At 35.6% G+C, this 17,922-nt stretch overlaps 1 protein-coding gene across 1 annotated transcript; it reads left to right on the forward strand.

The window, feature by feature from the left end:
• The first annotated feature begins 8,322 nt into the window (after nt 1–8,322).
• Nucleotides 8,323–10,480, forward strand: her7 (hairy and enhancer of split related-7). Its single transcript, XM_048186605.1, has 3 exons — nt 8,323–9,382; nt 9,492–9,587; nt 9,691–10,480. The coding sequence occupies exons 1-3, from the start codon at nt 9,338–9,340 to the stop codon at nt 10,156–10,158; spliced, it is 609 nt and encodes a 202-aa protein (XP_048042562.1). The 5' UTR covers nt 8,323–9,337; the 3' UTR covers nt 10,159–10,480.
• Nucleotides 10,481–17,922: the final 7,442 nt, after the last annotated feature.

Raw genomic sequence — 17,922 nt, forward strand, 5'->3', positions numbered from 1 at the left:
TAAATACGTTTCTTTCTGAGTTCTTTCGAAATTACCTAAAATCTCTGTAGCAGATTTCGTTTTTATACAGTCTAAAGTTTGGAAACATTACAATTTTTTTTTTTTCTGAATTTATTTAATCAAAAATACAGTAAAACAGTAATATCTTGAAATTACAATTTAAAATAATTGTTTTCTATTTTAATACATTTAAAAATGTAATTTATTCTTGATGACAAAGCTGAATTTTCAATATCATTACTGCAGATCACATGATCCTTCAGAAATCATTCTAATATGCTGATTTGATGCTCAAGAAACATTTATGATTATTATTATTAATGTTGAAAACAGCTTAACATTTTTTGTGGAAACAATGATACCATTCAAACATTTGTGGTAATAAGACTAATAAAGAGAGATTAATACTTTCATTCAGCAAGGATGCATTAAATTGATCAGTGGAGACATTTATAATGTTACAAAATATGTATATTTAATAAATTTAATAAATAAATTTCATGAATGCAAATAAATGCTGTTCATTGAACTTTTTATCTATTCAAAGAATCCTGAAAAAAGTAGTCTATCACCATTTCCACATAAATATGAAGCAGCACAACTGTTTTCAACATTGATAATAATCAAAAATGTTTCTTGAGCAGCAAATCAGCATATTAGAATGATTTCTGAAGGATCATGTGACACTGAAGACTGGAGTAATGATGCTGAAAATTCAGCTTTGATCACTGGAATTCAATGAATTTTAAAATATATTCAAATTGAAAAAAGTTATTTTAATCTTGAATAATATTTCACAATATTATTATTTTATTATATTATTAATATATTATTTTTTCAAAAACATTAAAAAATTGTAATGTTTCCAAACTTTTGATAGGTACTGTATTCAGTTAGGCTATACAGAACACATGGTAAAAAAATAAAATAAAGTTTTAAGAGTGGAGTATCATACATAATGCCTGTAAATTGATCCTGCACTTTTCTCATTATGTTGAATACTTTTCCACTTATAGAGCCTGAGCCTACATAAATGGTTTTTTTTTTAAATAAATTAAATCAAAAAGTCAATAAAAATCTTTGAATATGTGTTAGAAGAAAGTAAGCATCAAGGCAATTTGCTTGACACACCCCACTAAAAGTGTATTAGTCCATCACTGACATAAGTTGTTGGTGTTGTTGTTGTACAGTATTTGTCTATCTCTTTTAATAAAAATGGTTCCAGATTATGGTTCTTCAGATTGTAAGCCCAGCAGAAACCTTTTTGCTGCAAAAGAACTATGATTTGAAGGTTTTTAATAGTGCTTTAAAGAACATTAGCTCTATAAGTAATATCTGAATATCAGTATGGGTTTATTGATGTAATTGACTGGCAGTTCCTCTCTGCAGGTGAGAGAGAATATGTTCACAAAAGATGCCACTGTGAATAGACAGTAAATGAGCGCTTCACAAAGTTTAAATGAAAAAGTGGTATGAAGGCATGGGATCATTTTTGCAACTGGATGTGTAAATTCTTAAACAAAAGTAATATTTGACATGGATATTTAGTATGGATTATAATTGGAATATATGTAGCTTACTTAGTGGAGAAGAGGAGAGAAGTATGCTTAACTTAAAGTATACTTAACTTTCCCAAAAGCATCGTAAGCCTAAATTGATCGTAAAAACGATCGTACGAGTGATCTTAATATTAAGGTCTGTTTCCCAAAAGCATCGTAACTTAAGTAGCACTTGAAAATGATCGTAGATCTACGAGTGCTCTGGAGTAATTGTAAAGCTCTAAATGCATCGTAAGAAGACAGAGTTATGAGGTCAACTACAGGACAACCGGCAGATTACACCTTTATTCAATGTGTATAACAGAGGTTTTGACTGTATTCCTCTTAAATACTCTTTGTTGTTTAATATGAAAAGAAAAGGGAAGAAAATAAAAAAATTAAAATACACACGATGTCATAAATAGTGCTGATAGAACATGTCTGCAATAAAAAAATGTGTTTGTACACCTGTAGAAATTGGCTAGATGAAGTACATAATTTGTGCTACTGTCACCCTTAATATATACCCTTTATATAGGCCTATTAATATCTAAACTTGCATGTTTATGTTTTAAAATTTACTTTATGGTTGAAAAAAAGTCTCAGAAACACCTGGAAAAAAGTCTCAGAAACACCTGGAAAAAATTCCTATAGTAGCTATTTCATAGTGCCTTAGGCCTTGGGTGGTTCAGCAAACACTTGGACATCAAAAACACTGAATCACAGTTTGATTGATTACACACACACACACACATATTATATATATATATATATATATATATATATATATATATATATATATATATATATATATATATGTATGTAAGTGAGGATAACATAAAGTAAACTGTGACATAAATACCCAAAAATTCTTCATACAGTGGACTACCAGTACAATTTGGAACCAAAAATTATTCAGACACTTTGACCTGACCATGTTTTACTAAAGTGTTATTTGAGATCTTGTCATATTTTATTACCATAAAAAAAAAAAAAAAAAACTATAACTATAACTATAAAACTATAGTGAATAATCTGTAATAATTAATGAAATGTTCAAGTTGTCTGAATAAATTGTGGTTTGACTATATATATATATATATATATATATATATATATATATATATATATATATATATATAGCTTAAAGAAATCGTGTTTAAAACCTCCCCCAGAAGAACATTAATTTAATCTTTTTGAAAGGTATCTTTATTTATTTATTTATTCTAATCCACATCAGGTGACGATTATTACGTTAAACGTTAAATGATACGATTCTATAAGGTAATATTCAGCACTTGGCACTTGAGAAACGGACAGTGACTCTTAAGTAGCATGTAGAATGCGTTCTCGCGCGTTCATGTTAAGGGCATTTTTGGGAAACGCACGTGGAATTGCAGCGAGCGTTCGTAACCTCGCACCGTAGAAAGAGCTAAATTACATAGTTATTGGGAAACCCAGCCCTGGTCTCACTCTTTGGTAAATGAAAAGAAAAAGAAATGTGTATGCTAAGGAATCAGTTACCAGTTTAAAAGTTAACATTTATATAAAGATTAAAGAAGAATAGCACATGCTCAGAGTGTGTAGTTGAGTGGTTGAGCCCCAGAAAACCACTAAACAATGTGGCTTTGATTTTTTGACAATTATAGATTTAACAACAACAAAAAGCAATAAAGAAACCTAACTCCAACAAACACACACACACACACACACAACATTTCAGAAAAAAATGCGGTGACTGCACCAAAGTAAAAAATATTTAAAAACCCCAGTTTAGTTCATACATTTTATCGGAATAATCTTGAACGAGCAATTAAGCCTTCTTTTATATTTTATATTATGGATAGGTTACATATGTAAATGATTTAGGCTACTAATGATGAATAGGCTATTTCATTCATAAGTTATTTTATTTATTTATTTATTCTTATACGCCATAATTTGAGGCACTTACGGTTTTTGGATTTTCTGAGTGCTATACAGCATTTCCCGTGGGAAACTGTAACAAAAAGGGGCACACGTCCTTCTCTGCGTGGTTCTATTCTTATGGGTCCATTGACACATTTTGTTAACACCAAACGTGTGTCGATGAACCTGCGTTTGGGCAAACCGACCCTTTGCCTTCGCCTCCTGCCGGGACAGATTTATATAGATTTATAAATTGATCAACCAGTCTGGGGTGCGTTTCCCAAAGCGAACTAGGTCGCAAGTTCCGTCGTTACCAATAGAGTTCAACGGGACTTACGACCATAGTTGGCTAACGATGCTTTCGGGAAACGCACCCTTGTTTTGTATGGAAGCCCATTTCCGCCACACAAGAAAAAATGCGTAGCCTTAGTCATAATTATGACATAAAAGTGGAAATTATTACATAGGCAGTCATAATTATGTGATGAATGTTGAAATTATGACATAAAAGTGATATTCGTGAGATAAAAAGTCGAAATTATGTATTTTATGGTGTTTTGTCTAATTATTATGACGTTTTATGTGGAAATTTCTTTTTATCTCATAACTATGACTTTCTATGTCATAATTTAGAATTTTCATCTCATAATTATAACTTAGTATGTACTAATTAGCCTATGACTGAATTATTTTTTTTTGTGTCAAAAATGATTTCCATATAGTTTTAGTAATACAGAAGACTTTTGGGTAGTGCAAACTTGCCATGCTTGCCTTGACTGCGAGGTGCACATGCTCTTCGATGGGCTGACAAACTTAATTCGCTTAGGTCTAATTAGTGTCATAAAACTATATATTTGAACACTGATCTTTTTCGAAATTTGCAACAACAGCATAAACTAAGGCTATAGTGATCTTTGTTTTAAAAAGACAACATCACAACTACCTTTCAAAATGTTTTATTTTGGCGCTTGTGTAAACATTTAAATCTCGACAATAAGAATTCGAAGAGTGTTATGATGGGAACCAGCTATTTACCACGCTCTCCAAATAACACGGAGTGCTTAAGACACCTCAGCTCTTTTTATTACCTGTCAGAATTTGTACATTATTAGTCGAGCCCATGGTTCCCACGCTTCTCTCCAATAAACACGAGAACACTACGCAGTCTGCGTTCACATACAGTCTTCATTTTCTTCACCTTGGCGATGTTTGTGATTAGCCGTTTATAGATTGCCATCCATCAGGGCATGAAGTTAATGTAATCTTCCACCTTATTTTTCAGCGCGAAAGTAAGGTGTTTTCTGTAAATGTGCGAGACTTCCGATTTATTAGCCGCTTTAGGGAAATAAACTGTAAAACTGTTTGCGCCACAAACCAGCAAGTTTATAATTGACAATAGGCTACATTAAAATAATATGGTAAGAAATCCAGTTTGCAATTTCAATCAGCAAAACCAGCTGTTTTGCACAGCTAATAATAACTGGAAGCGAATTACACCGGAAGCCAGACACATGAAATTTACAAATGGCCGATCCCGCTCTTCCCTAAAAATAAAAGTTACTGGGATGATATTCCGTTCTTTATGAGTGTCTAATATCGAGAGTTTCTCGTGTTTTTTTCTGCCTGTCTTTTTTCTTATTTTACTCAGCGACACTCATTACTCCTTTGCAGACAAAATGCCAAGAATAAAGCAACTGGCACGCGTTTAGGACCATTAAAGGGTGAGGGTTGAAGTGTTGCTAGCATAAGAATAAGAAAGCCAGGCGAAGGTGAGACGAGACGGTCTCTCTGGGGTTATTAGCATATTATAGGTCTATATAGCCTACTATATATTTTAATAAATATTAAGCAAAAATACTAGAACGTAAACTATAACAACAGTGCGATTTTATTGATTTTCTTTTTGTAATGAAAACCTATTCAAAAAAGAAAAACATGATGGCGTCTCATTGAGGATACAGATACAGTCATTTTGGCTCGGTTCGCTTGCGTTAATATTGGATAATATGGACACTCTTGCTGTCTTGGGTGTAATGAAGAACCCCAAGAACTTATACAGAGTGAAAATTATTTCCAAGCGTAGAAAAGACAGAAAATTAGGCCTATACATTACATGCACGGCAGTGCAATATCACATACACTGAGAAATCGTAATCTGGGATGTCACGCAAAGTACGCGAAATTGTGTTAATATTTAAAATTCGCCAACAGGTAATCATTTCAAGAGTGTTATGATGGGAAGAAGCCTTTAGCCACGCTCTCCCAGTAACACGAACAACTTACACCTCACCTAGTAACATGGACTGACACCTCAGTCCTTTTTTATTACCTGTCAGAATTTCAAAATCTCCCTCTCTATACCTAAAAAATAAGGATAGCCTACAGAAGTTACTGGGATGATATTCCTTTCTTTTAGACTGTGAGTTTCTCGTTTTTTTCTGCCTGTCTTTCTTCTTATTTTACTCAGCGACACTCAGACCTTTGGATACAATTAAAGCGAAGATTAAAGCAACTGGCACGCGTTTAGGACCATTAAAGCGTGAGGGTTGAAGTGTTTGCTCGCATAAGAATAAGAAAGCCAGGCGGAGGTGAGACGAGACGGTCTCTCTGGGGATATTAGCATATTATAGGTCTATACTACATTGTTTTAATAAATATTAAGCAACAATACTAGAATGGTAAACTATAAAAACAGTGCGAAATGATTGATTTTCTTGTTGTAATGAAAAGCCTATTCAAAAAAGAAAAACACGATGGCGTCTCACTGAGGATACAGATAGCCTACAGTCATTTTGGCTCGGTTCGCTTGCGTTAATATTAGACACTCTTGCTGTCTTGGGTGTAATGAAGAACCCCAAGAACTTATACAGAGAGTAAATTATTTCCAAACGTACAAAAGACAGAAAATTAGGCCTACACAATATGCACGGCAGTGCGCGATCACCTACACTGAGAAATCTTAATCTGGGATGTCACACAAAGGGCGCGAAATTGTGTAAATATTTAAAATTTGCCAACAGGCAATCATTTCAAGAGTGTTATGATGGGAAGAAGCTTTTAGCCACGCTCTCCCAGTAACACGAACAACTTACACCTCACCTAGTAACATAGACTGACACCTCAGTCCTTTTTTACTACCTGTCAGAATTTCAAAATCTACCACCTAAAAATAAGGATAGCCTACAGAAGTTACTGGGAAGATATTCCTTTCTTTAAGACTGTGTACTGTCCAGCGTTTGAGTTTCTCGTTTTTTCCTGCCTGTCTTTCTTCTTATTTTACTCAGCCACACTTAGACCTTTGCATACAATTAAAGCGAAGATTAAAGCAACTGGCACGCGTTTAGGACCATTAAAGCGTGAGGGCTGAAGTGTTTGCTCGCATAAGAATAACAAAGGCGGAGGTGAGACGAGACGGTCTCTCTGGGGATATTAGCATATTATAGGTCTATACTACATTGTTTTAACAAATATTAAGCAAAATTACTAGAATGATAAACTATAAAAACAGTGCGAAATTATTGATTTTTAAAGAAAAGCCTATTGGAAAAAGAAAATGGCGAATACAGTTTTCGGGCTATGTTGGCTTGCATTAATAATGGACACTCTTTTGGATCACACGATAATGCAGTATCAATAATACGAGTGTGCAATGTCGTGGAATGTATATATTATACGCACTTACTTTATGGTGTATTACGCACGAACCCCCCACCCCATCCTACCCAAGAGCGTGTCATATACAGGCCGTAAAGTGCATATCATATGCACGCCAAAACTCATTTTGGCGTATATTCTACGAGATTACACACGCATAGGCTACTATTGATACGCATTCTCATGGAGCGTAATGAAGAACTCCAAAAATGTATACAGAGAGTAAATTATTTCCAAACGTACAAAAGACAGAAAATTAGTTCTACACAACATGAACGGCAGTGCGATATCACATACACTGAGAAATCTTAATCTGGGATGTCACACAAAGGGCGTGAAATTGTGTTAATATTTAAAATTCGCCAACAGGCAATCATTTCAAGAGTGTTATGATGGGAAGAAGCTTTTAGCCACGCTCTCCCAGTAACACGAACAACTTACACCTCACCTAGTAACATGGACTGACACCTCAGTCCTTTTTTTATTACCTGTCAGAATTTCAACAATAGAGCACATAGAGGTTCCCACGCTACTCCTCAATAGACATGCAAGGGCATGGGAAAATATACAGCCTGCGTTCACATATAGACTCAATTTTTATCACTTCAATGGGACAAGTTTTTTTTTCCATTTACATAAACTGCGGTGCATCAGGACAGGCTTTCTGACACCTTGAATGCGTTAAGATATTTCTAAAAAATAATGTAGATATGATCATATGTCAAATTTCTCTCAGTTTTTCCTTTTCCTTTAGGTTTATTTTAGCGAAGCATTTCCCAGTGAACAAACAGTGTAGATTTCCGGGAACTATTGCGGCTAGACACGTGCTGTTTGCGTAGCCTATTACAGATTTAGCCAATCTTTCAGGCATCGAGGAGGAGGAGGTAAAGTTTTGCGTTAAGAAAAGATGTAGGCTATCTTCAGAAAATTAATGAACAAGAGTCTATTAACATAGTGATTTCAGTGCAATGAATAACGCACACGCACGCTTTCATATGCACACGTGGATATGACTGTCCACGCGCGCGCATTGTTCACAGGCGTGAAGTTGGCACGCGGCACGAGCCCAGCTGAATTATAAAGAGGTGTGAACACACGTTACCTTGCTACCCCCTGAAGATTTTCACACATTTTTATTGTACACACATGCTTAGGCTACTGCGACTTGTGCCTTTTTTTGAGCAAAACAAATTTATTGTGGGGGGGGGGGGAGCGTGGATTGGCACGCGCTTATCGAATTTAGGTTCATTTATTATTACGCACAGCAGTCCCCCTGTTTCTTTCTGGGTATATAGACTACAGATATTCTTGCAAAAATGTAAAAAATAGCGGATAATTGCAAGTTTAAATTCAAATGCGCGTTTGAAGCAGCTGTTAATAAATGAGCGTCAATAAGGAACCAACACAACTGGATTGAATTCAGCCTTGGTAACCTTATATTGAACGAATTCAATGTTCATATTTAAGAATTGTTTATAATGTTGCTGTTTCTGTTGTTTTAATTCTAGGCCTATGCAACTTTTGTGATTGCTTAGTCATAACATCAGGTTTAAAGTTTTTTTTTCTTTTTCTTTTTCTTTCTCAAGCTGCATTGATTAGGCTATGCTGTACAATTATGCGGAACTTTCAAAATATGCAAAATTCGAAACCAGGCCGAAGCACAGCAGCATGTTTCCAACAGTGGAAATAAGACTCTTGAAAGTAAAAAGAGAGCTTTTTATTATTATAATGGAATCTGTCTCACCAGTGGCGCGTGCAGGGGCTATTGATATGCACATTTACTGGAAGGGTGACGCTCGTTCTCTCAAGCGCACACGTGCCCACGGAAGTCTAGGTGTCAGTGAGCGTGCACCATCAGTCCTTTTGATCTAAGATTGGCCTGAATGTCTTCAATTCGGTGGAGATTATATATTAGCTACAGTTAAATGATCAAACGTCGTTTAATATTAAACGACTACAGCCTATATGACCTTTAACATTACAACAACTTTTAATATTCCAACCTATATCTTTTTAGTGTTTTTAGCTGGGAACAAACTGTGCACGAGCGCTTCAATGATTAGTCTGTGACAGAGAGTGGGCGTGGCTTATCACCACGCGCCTGGGATGCCTATAAATATCTGCGCTCAGCTTCAGACTGCATCTCACAGTTGTCTGCACGCCTCGAGGAGAGCTCCCAGCATACCTACTAGAAGAGAACTTTACTGGATATAAACATTGCTTGGAGTGGATGTGCCATGAAAATCCTTGGAGAAACTGAGACCATTAAAATGGACAGAAAGGTAAATATTTATTACTTTGCATAAATCTCAAATTCTAACACTGTAGACCAGCATGTGTATTTTGTGCTTGTAAAACCTGAACTGACATTAGTCTTGATGCTTTCCGCAGCTGTCGAAGCCTCAGGTAGAAAGACGAAGAAGAGAAAGGATGAATCGGAGTCTGGAGAACCTGAGAAGTCTTCTTCTGCAAGGCCCTGAGCACAATGTAAGAACACCATATTGTTCATCTCCTCAACATAACACTGCCTTTCAGCTTATTGTCTAGATTATATATGCATGGTCTAAATTCTCCTCTCTCATTTTTACAGAGTCCTTCTCAAAGAAGAATAGAGAAAGCAGAGATCCTGGAATACACTGTCCTGTTTCTGCAAAAATCTGTCGCTCAGGCCAAGAAAGCAAAGGATGCGGAAGGAGGAGAAAAACGTCAGTTTATGGACGGCTTTTCTTCATGTCTTCAGAAAGCGGCCCGTTTCCTGTCAGATGAAGGTGATTCCTGTGGACTGGAAGCAACACTGTGTCAGCGTCTGACTCAACCCTGCATGTCAACCAGCATCAGACTGCCTGTCAGAGTCCAGAACTCCTCCAGAACGCAGCTTCCAGATTCACAGAGCTCTGTTTGCAAACAAGGACTTCCGTCAGCATGCAGGAACATTGTGTCACACCCTGCCAGGAATCCATTCAGAAGCACAGACTCCAACACACTGCATGCGACAGCCCGGCCAACCTTTCAGCACCAAGAGCCAGTCAGACAGACAGTCTGGAGACCTTGGCCTTGAGAGAGATCAAGGCAGAGAAATGGACTCAAAATAGCGGGCTTGTGTAATAATAAGACATGTTTATTTCCACAAAAAATGTTGTGTAATGATTGTATCATCTGACATCACATTGGAAATGTAAAATGTGTAAATAGTTTATGATAAATTATGGCAATATATTTTTACACTGTTTATTTTTTTCTTTTTTGCATGATCTGTGCTGGGTGTATGATCATATGTAATACATAACTGATGTATGTATTTATCTATTTTGCACATTTATTTATTCATGACATTCCCTTAGAGATTGAAACAAATACATTCCATCATTAAAATTTTAAAATGAATTAGTGTTATGTGTATTTTTTTCTTCTTCTTTTAAATATAATATTAATCATTTATGGTCGCTTTCTGCACGCGCCGAACATTTAAACTCAGCTTTGATCGTCAAAGCCTTTGAAATGCGCGCGACCAAATGTCAGTCTTTGAGGCGCCGAATGGCCGGCACACTTCCACACGACTTCTGTTCTCACACCTCTGCTTCCTCTGCTCATCTGTCTGCTCGGATAATAAATAAACAGTGCGAAAGGGCGCCACGTGCCTTGGCACCTTGGAGACATCCGCATAAACAAAACTATTTTGTTTTTGGTTTTGACATGCTGTGAGCACAGTCTGACCCACGATATTTTTGACTCTAGTTATGAGCTACAATTTGTCTCAAATCACTGATTTATAGAATTGACTATTGTTGTGTGTTTTAAAAAATACGCACGGACAACGAGAACACTTCTTATGCCATGCATGCCAAGAGAAATTTAGGTTTAAAACTCTTTTAATTATTTTGCAACTGCAAGTGTATTCTTTAGTCTGGGAAAGACTCCTGGACATCTGAGAGATGCTAATGACCGGACAAAAGGCTGAAATGTTACCTGGTTTAACACGTCTCGGGCTCAGGATTTTGTCTCGCAAGTGTCAAGTCCACAAGACTCAACGACTGGCACGCGCATTTCCATCCGTTTGAAGCAGAGACGCGTGAATTTTTTTACACAATAAACCTTATTGTGGCCAGGGAATGAAGGTCAGATGTCTTTCCCACGCCTCACGGTTGTTAGGGTTTTTTTTAAGGTTGTTAGGTTTTTTAACAATTCGAACAGCTGCTTGTTTCCCAATAATAGCTAAATAAAAAAATAAGAAGAAATCAGCAGAAGAAGGGTAACGTTTTACAACGCCCAATAATGACGCTGTTTATTGTGCCCTTATTCTGCGATTAATTTTGAAAATGTTTGGAATAATTTATATATTTTTTTAAATAGGCTAAGTCTTATGTTCACCAAGGCTGCATTTATTTGATAAAAAAAAATACAGTAAAACGATAACGATGTGAAATATTATTTGGAAAAATTAAAGAAGTAGGCTATTTAAATATATTTTAAAATGTAATTTATTCCTGTGATCAAAGCTGAATTTTCAGCATCGTTACTCCAGTCTTCAGTGTCACATGATCCTTCAGAAATCATTCTGATATGATGATTTGCTGCTCAAGAAACATTATTATCAATGTTGAAAACAGTTGTGCTGCTTCATAATTTTTGTGGAAACCGTGATGCATTTTTCTTTCCAGGATTGTTTTATGAATATAAAGTTCAAAAGAACAGAATTTATTTGTAATAGAAATCTTTTGTAACATTAGACATTTCTTTAGGGTCACTTTTGATAAACTGAATGCATCCTTGCTGAATATATTTTTTTAAATCTTACCTCAAACTTTTAAATGGTATCACGGTTTACACAAAAATATTAGACAGCAAAAATATTTCAGCGTTGATAAAAATAGGACATTTTTCTTGAGCACAAATCATCATATTAGAATGATTTCTGAAGGATCATGTGACACTGAAGACTGGTGTAATGATACTGAAAATTCAGCTTTGATCACAGAAATAAATTACATTTTACAATATATTCAAATGGAAAACAGTGATTTTAAATTGTAATAATATTTCACATTATTTCTGCTTTTAATGTATTTTTGATCAAATACATGAACCCGTGGTGAACATAAGAGATTTTTTAAAATGTAGCCTGTTAAATCTTGTTTTTGCTTATTTTGCAGGAGTTTCTTTGTGTCGGAGTGTGAACATAAACCACTGCTATAAATTCATGCACAGTCAAAGACTTTAAAAAAAAATGTATGACACGTTTTACCTGGTCAGTTAGATCATTTAGATGTGTTACAGCTATAGTGGCAAACAACCAGATGTAAAGCCACAGGTGAAAACAGTGCCTCCTAGTGGAATTCTAAGAAAAACGACAATAAAATATTGTCTTCCTCTGGCCAGCACATATAGAAAATACTGTATATTTACTGTATGGCTATATTACCCAATTCTCAATTTAAATGTCCATTGAGACTACTTACCACTGACCACTTACCTTAAGAGCACCTGAACTTCGACGAGATTAATGCACCTGTAGTGTGGCAGTGAGGCAAACCTACTCTGTGGCTATATGGAGCTGTGCTGTGGCTTCAGCAGCCTTGGCAGGTACCTCAGGGATGCCAGCAATGACAGGAACCTTGAGGCAGTATTATAGTGCCTTAAAACCCCCAGTGACCACCTACTCTGACCCGATCCTGTACTGTGATGTTGAGGTAGCTCTGGCTCTGAGATGTGGGGCCTGGGCTGTGGGTGTGGTGCTGAGGGGTGTCTGGACTGTGAAAACATCACTGATGTTGTGGGCACCTGGGCTTTACTCATGGCACTGAGGGACAGCTGGGCTGTGGCCACGGCACTGAGGAGTGAGCGCTGGCCTTGACAGGTAAAAGGTATAATATCGCAATTGTTGTTTTAACGATATGCAATCTGACATTATTGAGTATGTCCCTCACTTTGCAAAAATCAAACAAAAACACGCCTAGAGAGAGCATACACTGCGTGATGTAGCCTTTCCGGTTTAGGCTAGACTAGCCTGCTGCTCATGTTCATTAAGAGAGCATGCTCTCACTGCGCGATTTACTCTATTAAAATGCCCCTGTATGAGAATTTGTCCTTTAGGCTACATTTATATCATATGTTATGGTTAAGAAATCACACAAAGATTGCTGTTTTTTCCAAAACATCAGCACAATTACAAATTCAATATTAATTTTATACAACATTTTAATAAACAATTCAGTGACTTACATTTTAGACACAATATTGCCTCTTTTGCTCTATTTTGTGATGAAAATAGTTCCAAACAAAGCCACGGCAGAACGGTTTGCATCTCTGAGAAACACATAGAGGTGCTTCATTACTGAATATCATAGTTGTTTTCAACTGCTTACACACATTTTCAAAACTGCCTGTTTTTTTCAAAACTTTACACTCAAATCCAAGAACTGCACACACAAAATACAAAATGTCTCACATCTCTTACAAAATGAAGCACTGCATTCAAAATATCGCAAACATTTGTCTTATGTTGCAAACACATTTGCCATAATATTCTATTTTTGGATATATCATGTACACACAAAACCTAAAACTCTTCTTTCATGAGCTTTTATGTACATTTCTGTAGCTACAAGACTGAAAGTAATTGGCAGAGAGATGTTGAAAAATTCACGGTAAACACAAAAGCAAGATTGAAACCAAACTATTTATTGTTTTACTGTAAGCATTTGTGGTTGTGAATACAGTATTACACAGTAATACACAGTACACAGTGTAGTTGGAAAGAGACAATGGTTGTGTTTGAAAAAGGAAATTGAGATACTTCCTGTTAGATTTTTGTGTTACATAGAGAATTGTGTGTTGTGTTTTGCAAAAAAGTGTTTTATGAAAAAAAAAAAGAAAAAAAAAACGGACTCAAAGGCTGAGAATAAGCGTATGGTTTTGCAGATTTGGTGTGTGGTTCTGGTGTTTGAGTCTCAGGTTTCAGAAACTGTGTCACAAGTAAGGATTTTGTGTGTAAGCAGTTGAAAAAACTGTAACAGTAGTTTGCCGCCACCTACTGGAGGTTTTAGTTTCATATTTAAAGTATCTTTTTTATTTCAAAATCATTTCATATATCATCAATGTTTTATTTTTAAAACATCAAAACATTATTTATGCATGTGTAGCTGCAGGTTAAATGTATTTATGTCCCTCTGAGCTGCATTAAACAGTTTGTATAAATAATGCAAATAAATGCCAAATGCAGCTTCAAGTGTTTCCTCTGCATTGCAAAGACGGATTTTGATGATACTGATTTAATTTGGTTAAATAAATGTTGTTGTTGATTGGTAACAGGACTATAGTGTCTTATTATTAATCGAATTTATTGATTAAACGTAATAATTTGACATAATAAATGATGCATTGGCTACATTTAATTAGGTGAGAAAAAATTGCCCTCATGAAGGTAAAAATGCAGATTGAAGGTAAAAATCAATTTAAACTTATTGGAAAAATTTAATTTCTGTCTCTGCTGTGAACTAACCACTGCACAACAAAGAATAATAAAAGCTTTAGGAGTCAGCTGTCCACGGCAGTCCTAAACCTGCAAAGGTACCATGACAAAAACACACTCAACAAAATATTGTTTGATCATCTTTATCAACAAAATCCCAGAAAATATCAAGGTATAATTTTTTGTAAATATTGCACACCTCTAGGCACTCTGAATAGATTAACCCTGTACTCTAATCTTGACACGGACCTAGACTGTGGCTCCGGCTCTCAGGTAGTCCTGTGCAAAACTCAGATATTGCCAGTTTTGGTTACTGGGGGTTAAAAGGGACCTTAGGAGTGCTGGCCATGACAGGGACCACAGAGGCAGCAGTGCTGAGTAGTAGCCAAGACAGGAACCTCAGGGACTTTAACAAAACTTGACAAGTAACTCCAGAGCCTTGGCCAAGACAGGTACCTCAGTGACAGGAACCTTAAGGCATTAATAAATCGCCTTGCTGCAGTATATTACAATTCTAAATTTAAATCCTGGCATTTATACTATTGTTTAGATTATTTTCCTTGGCATTGAATTCCTATATGATTCTGCCTACTTCTTATTATTAACTTTTAACTATTAATATTATAAAGCTACGAGAATATTTTTGGTGCGGCAAAAAAAAAAAAAGAGACTTATATAGTGATGGCCGATTTCAAAACACTGCTTCATGAAGCTTCAGAGCGTTATGAATCAGTGTGTCGAATCAGCTGTTCGGAGCGCCAAAGTCACGTGATTTCAGCAGTTTAACAGTTTGACACGCGATCCGAATCATGATTCGACACAAAAGATTCATAACGCTCCGAAGCTTCCTGAAGCAGTGTTTTGAAATCACTATATAAGTCTTTTTTTTTTTTTTGCCACACCAAAATATTCTCGTCACATTATAATATTAATATTGAACCACTGTACTCACATGAACTGATTTAAATATGTTTTTAGTACATTGATGGATCTCGAGAGAGGAAATGTCATTGCTCCCTATGCAGGCCTCACTGAGCCATCGGATTTCATCAAAAATATCTTAATTTGTGTTCTGAAGTTTAACGAAGGTCTTACGGGTGTGGAACGACATGAGGGTGAGTAATAAATGACAGAATTTTCATTTTTGGGTGAACTAACCCTCTAATATTCTCAATCTCTATAGACAATCAAATATATATAATCATGCCTAAAACACGGTATACATAGGGGTGAATTGCCCTAAAGTGGGACACCTAAGGTTTAGTGTTTGTAGGTGCTGCATAAATACATGAATGTCAGTGAAACTATGGGTTATCTGAAGCTGTGGTGTCATGTGATCAAAATCACAGCGCCTCTCAAATGTCCAGTCATATATGAGACTGTAGCAATCATCAAATAGGAAGGACCTTGTGTGAAAGCCACCCAAAGGTCAATTGACATAAAGTTTTGATATTAAGGAGTATAAATTAATGTTAAACAAAAAAAATCATGATACTTTTTGGCCTAATGTGCTTATGAAATGAATGTCCATCAAAAAACATTATAACTTTGTATGTATAAACTATATATTTTATATTTTTATCAAATTTCATAGTGTCCCACTTTAGGAAATGTGGTTTCAAAAAGTGGGACAGTACTTCAGTCATTAAAAAATGTGGTGGGGCATGGTTTGTGGGACAAAAATGGTTATTTACAGTGTTTTAGTGTTGTTGTGCAATAATACAGCTTGCAAGATTTTATATTTTGCCTTCAAATAAGCCTAGCTATGCCTGGTGTGGCTGCATGTGTTTGTTGTTAAGTAAAATGAACTAGAGAACAGTGAGGAATTCTGACTGTGCATTTAACTCTTTTCTATATATATAACATAACATAGCCTATGCCTAATGTCTTCACAATAAATGCATCAGAACTATCATATTGTATTATTTGTCTGATGATTTTCAATTATCAATCAATCCATCCATCCATAACCAAGAGAATTACTAACTGAAGATTTTACTATTCTGCATGAATCAAATGACTTTGGCCTTTTCATAGACCATATTATGATTATTATCATCATCATAGATTTTGGCCCTTTATCATAGACTTCTCAGTGTCCCACATTAGGAAGCACCAGATTGTTTTAGACGACTTGCACTAAGAGCACTAATATGTCTAGAATTTCTTTTATGAATTTTCTCTTTTGCATAGGAGATATCCTGGGGTTTTTAAAATGGTATTCTGTGTGAATTTAATGTTTTGGTTACAAATCGCAATATGTCACAGACAGAGGTGTAAAGAGTACCTGAAAACCATACTTGAGTAAAAGTACTGACTGATACATTGAAAATTACTCCATTACAAGCTACAAGTAACCAATTCCAATACGACTTGAGTAAAAGTCTTAAAGTATCTGATTTTAACAGCACTTAAGTATTTTACTCATGCTGAATGTAGGCTCAGAGATGCACTAGTCCTGAGAGACATGGCAGTGAAAATAAGAAACAATTGATTTGTAAGATGAGAAATCAAGTCTATTTTGTAAAATCAAAATTAAACTGAACACCTCAATATTGCAATAAATCAAGGTCGACACAGCAACCTTTTAAACGTCTACAAACTCTCAAGTCTCAGTTGAGCTCAAGTGCACAAAAAAGTCATAAGTAAACCAATTTCCTTCAAAACGGCCTTGTCAATATAGCGGATAAATAAAATAATGTTAAGTCAAATTAAATAGTCAAAGTCTACTGTATGTGCTGGTTTGAGCCTCATCACCAGCTGCAGTCAATTCCTCATCTAATAAATCAAAGACCTGCGATCAGCAACTACCTGCTAATGCACTCAGATTCATATAAAGTATGCTTGTTGACATGTTTTGGGGGAGTGAAGGCAAAACGCACAAGATATAGTACCTTCAATGACCTTAGATGGCGATATCGCTTCTTTATAACAGAAACAAACTGCTGCAGAAAAAGTTAGCTGCCATGAAAAATGTAATTTGTAATTGCATTACTCATCACAAATGTATTGGAGTAAAAAGTACATTTACTTGCTTAAAAACGTAGTCAAGTAGAGAGTAAAAGTTGCCAATATCTTTGATACTCAGTACAACTACAAGGCAGCCAAAAAGATACTTAAGTACAGTTACATTTACTCAAGTACTTTACGCCTCTGGTCACAGAAGTCTGAAATGCAAAGAAAGTCCCACATTAGGGCAACTCACCCTAGTATATCTCACAGATTAATTTTGAAAGCATGAAAACATGATTATATACTCAGGGCTCTCAAGTTTTGGAGACAGGCAAGAGTGACACCCCCAATAAAAAAAAAACAAAAAACAAAAAAAAACAACAACTTTCGCCACCTTCTCTG

Source organism: Megalobrama amblycephala, linkage group LG4 (genome assembly GCF_018812025.1).
Source record: "Megalobrama amblycephala isolate DHTTF-2021 linkage group LG4, ASM1881202v1, whole genome shotgun sequence".
Classification (NCBI taxonomy): domain Eukaryota; kingdom Metazoa; phylum Chordata; class Actinopteri; order Cypriniformes; family Xenocyprididae; genus Megalobrama; species Megalobrama amblycephala.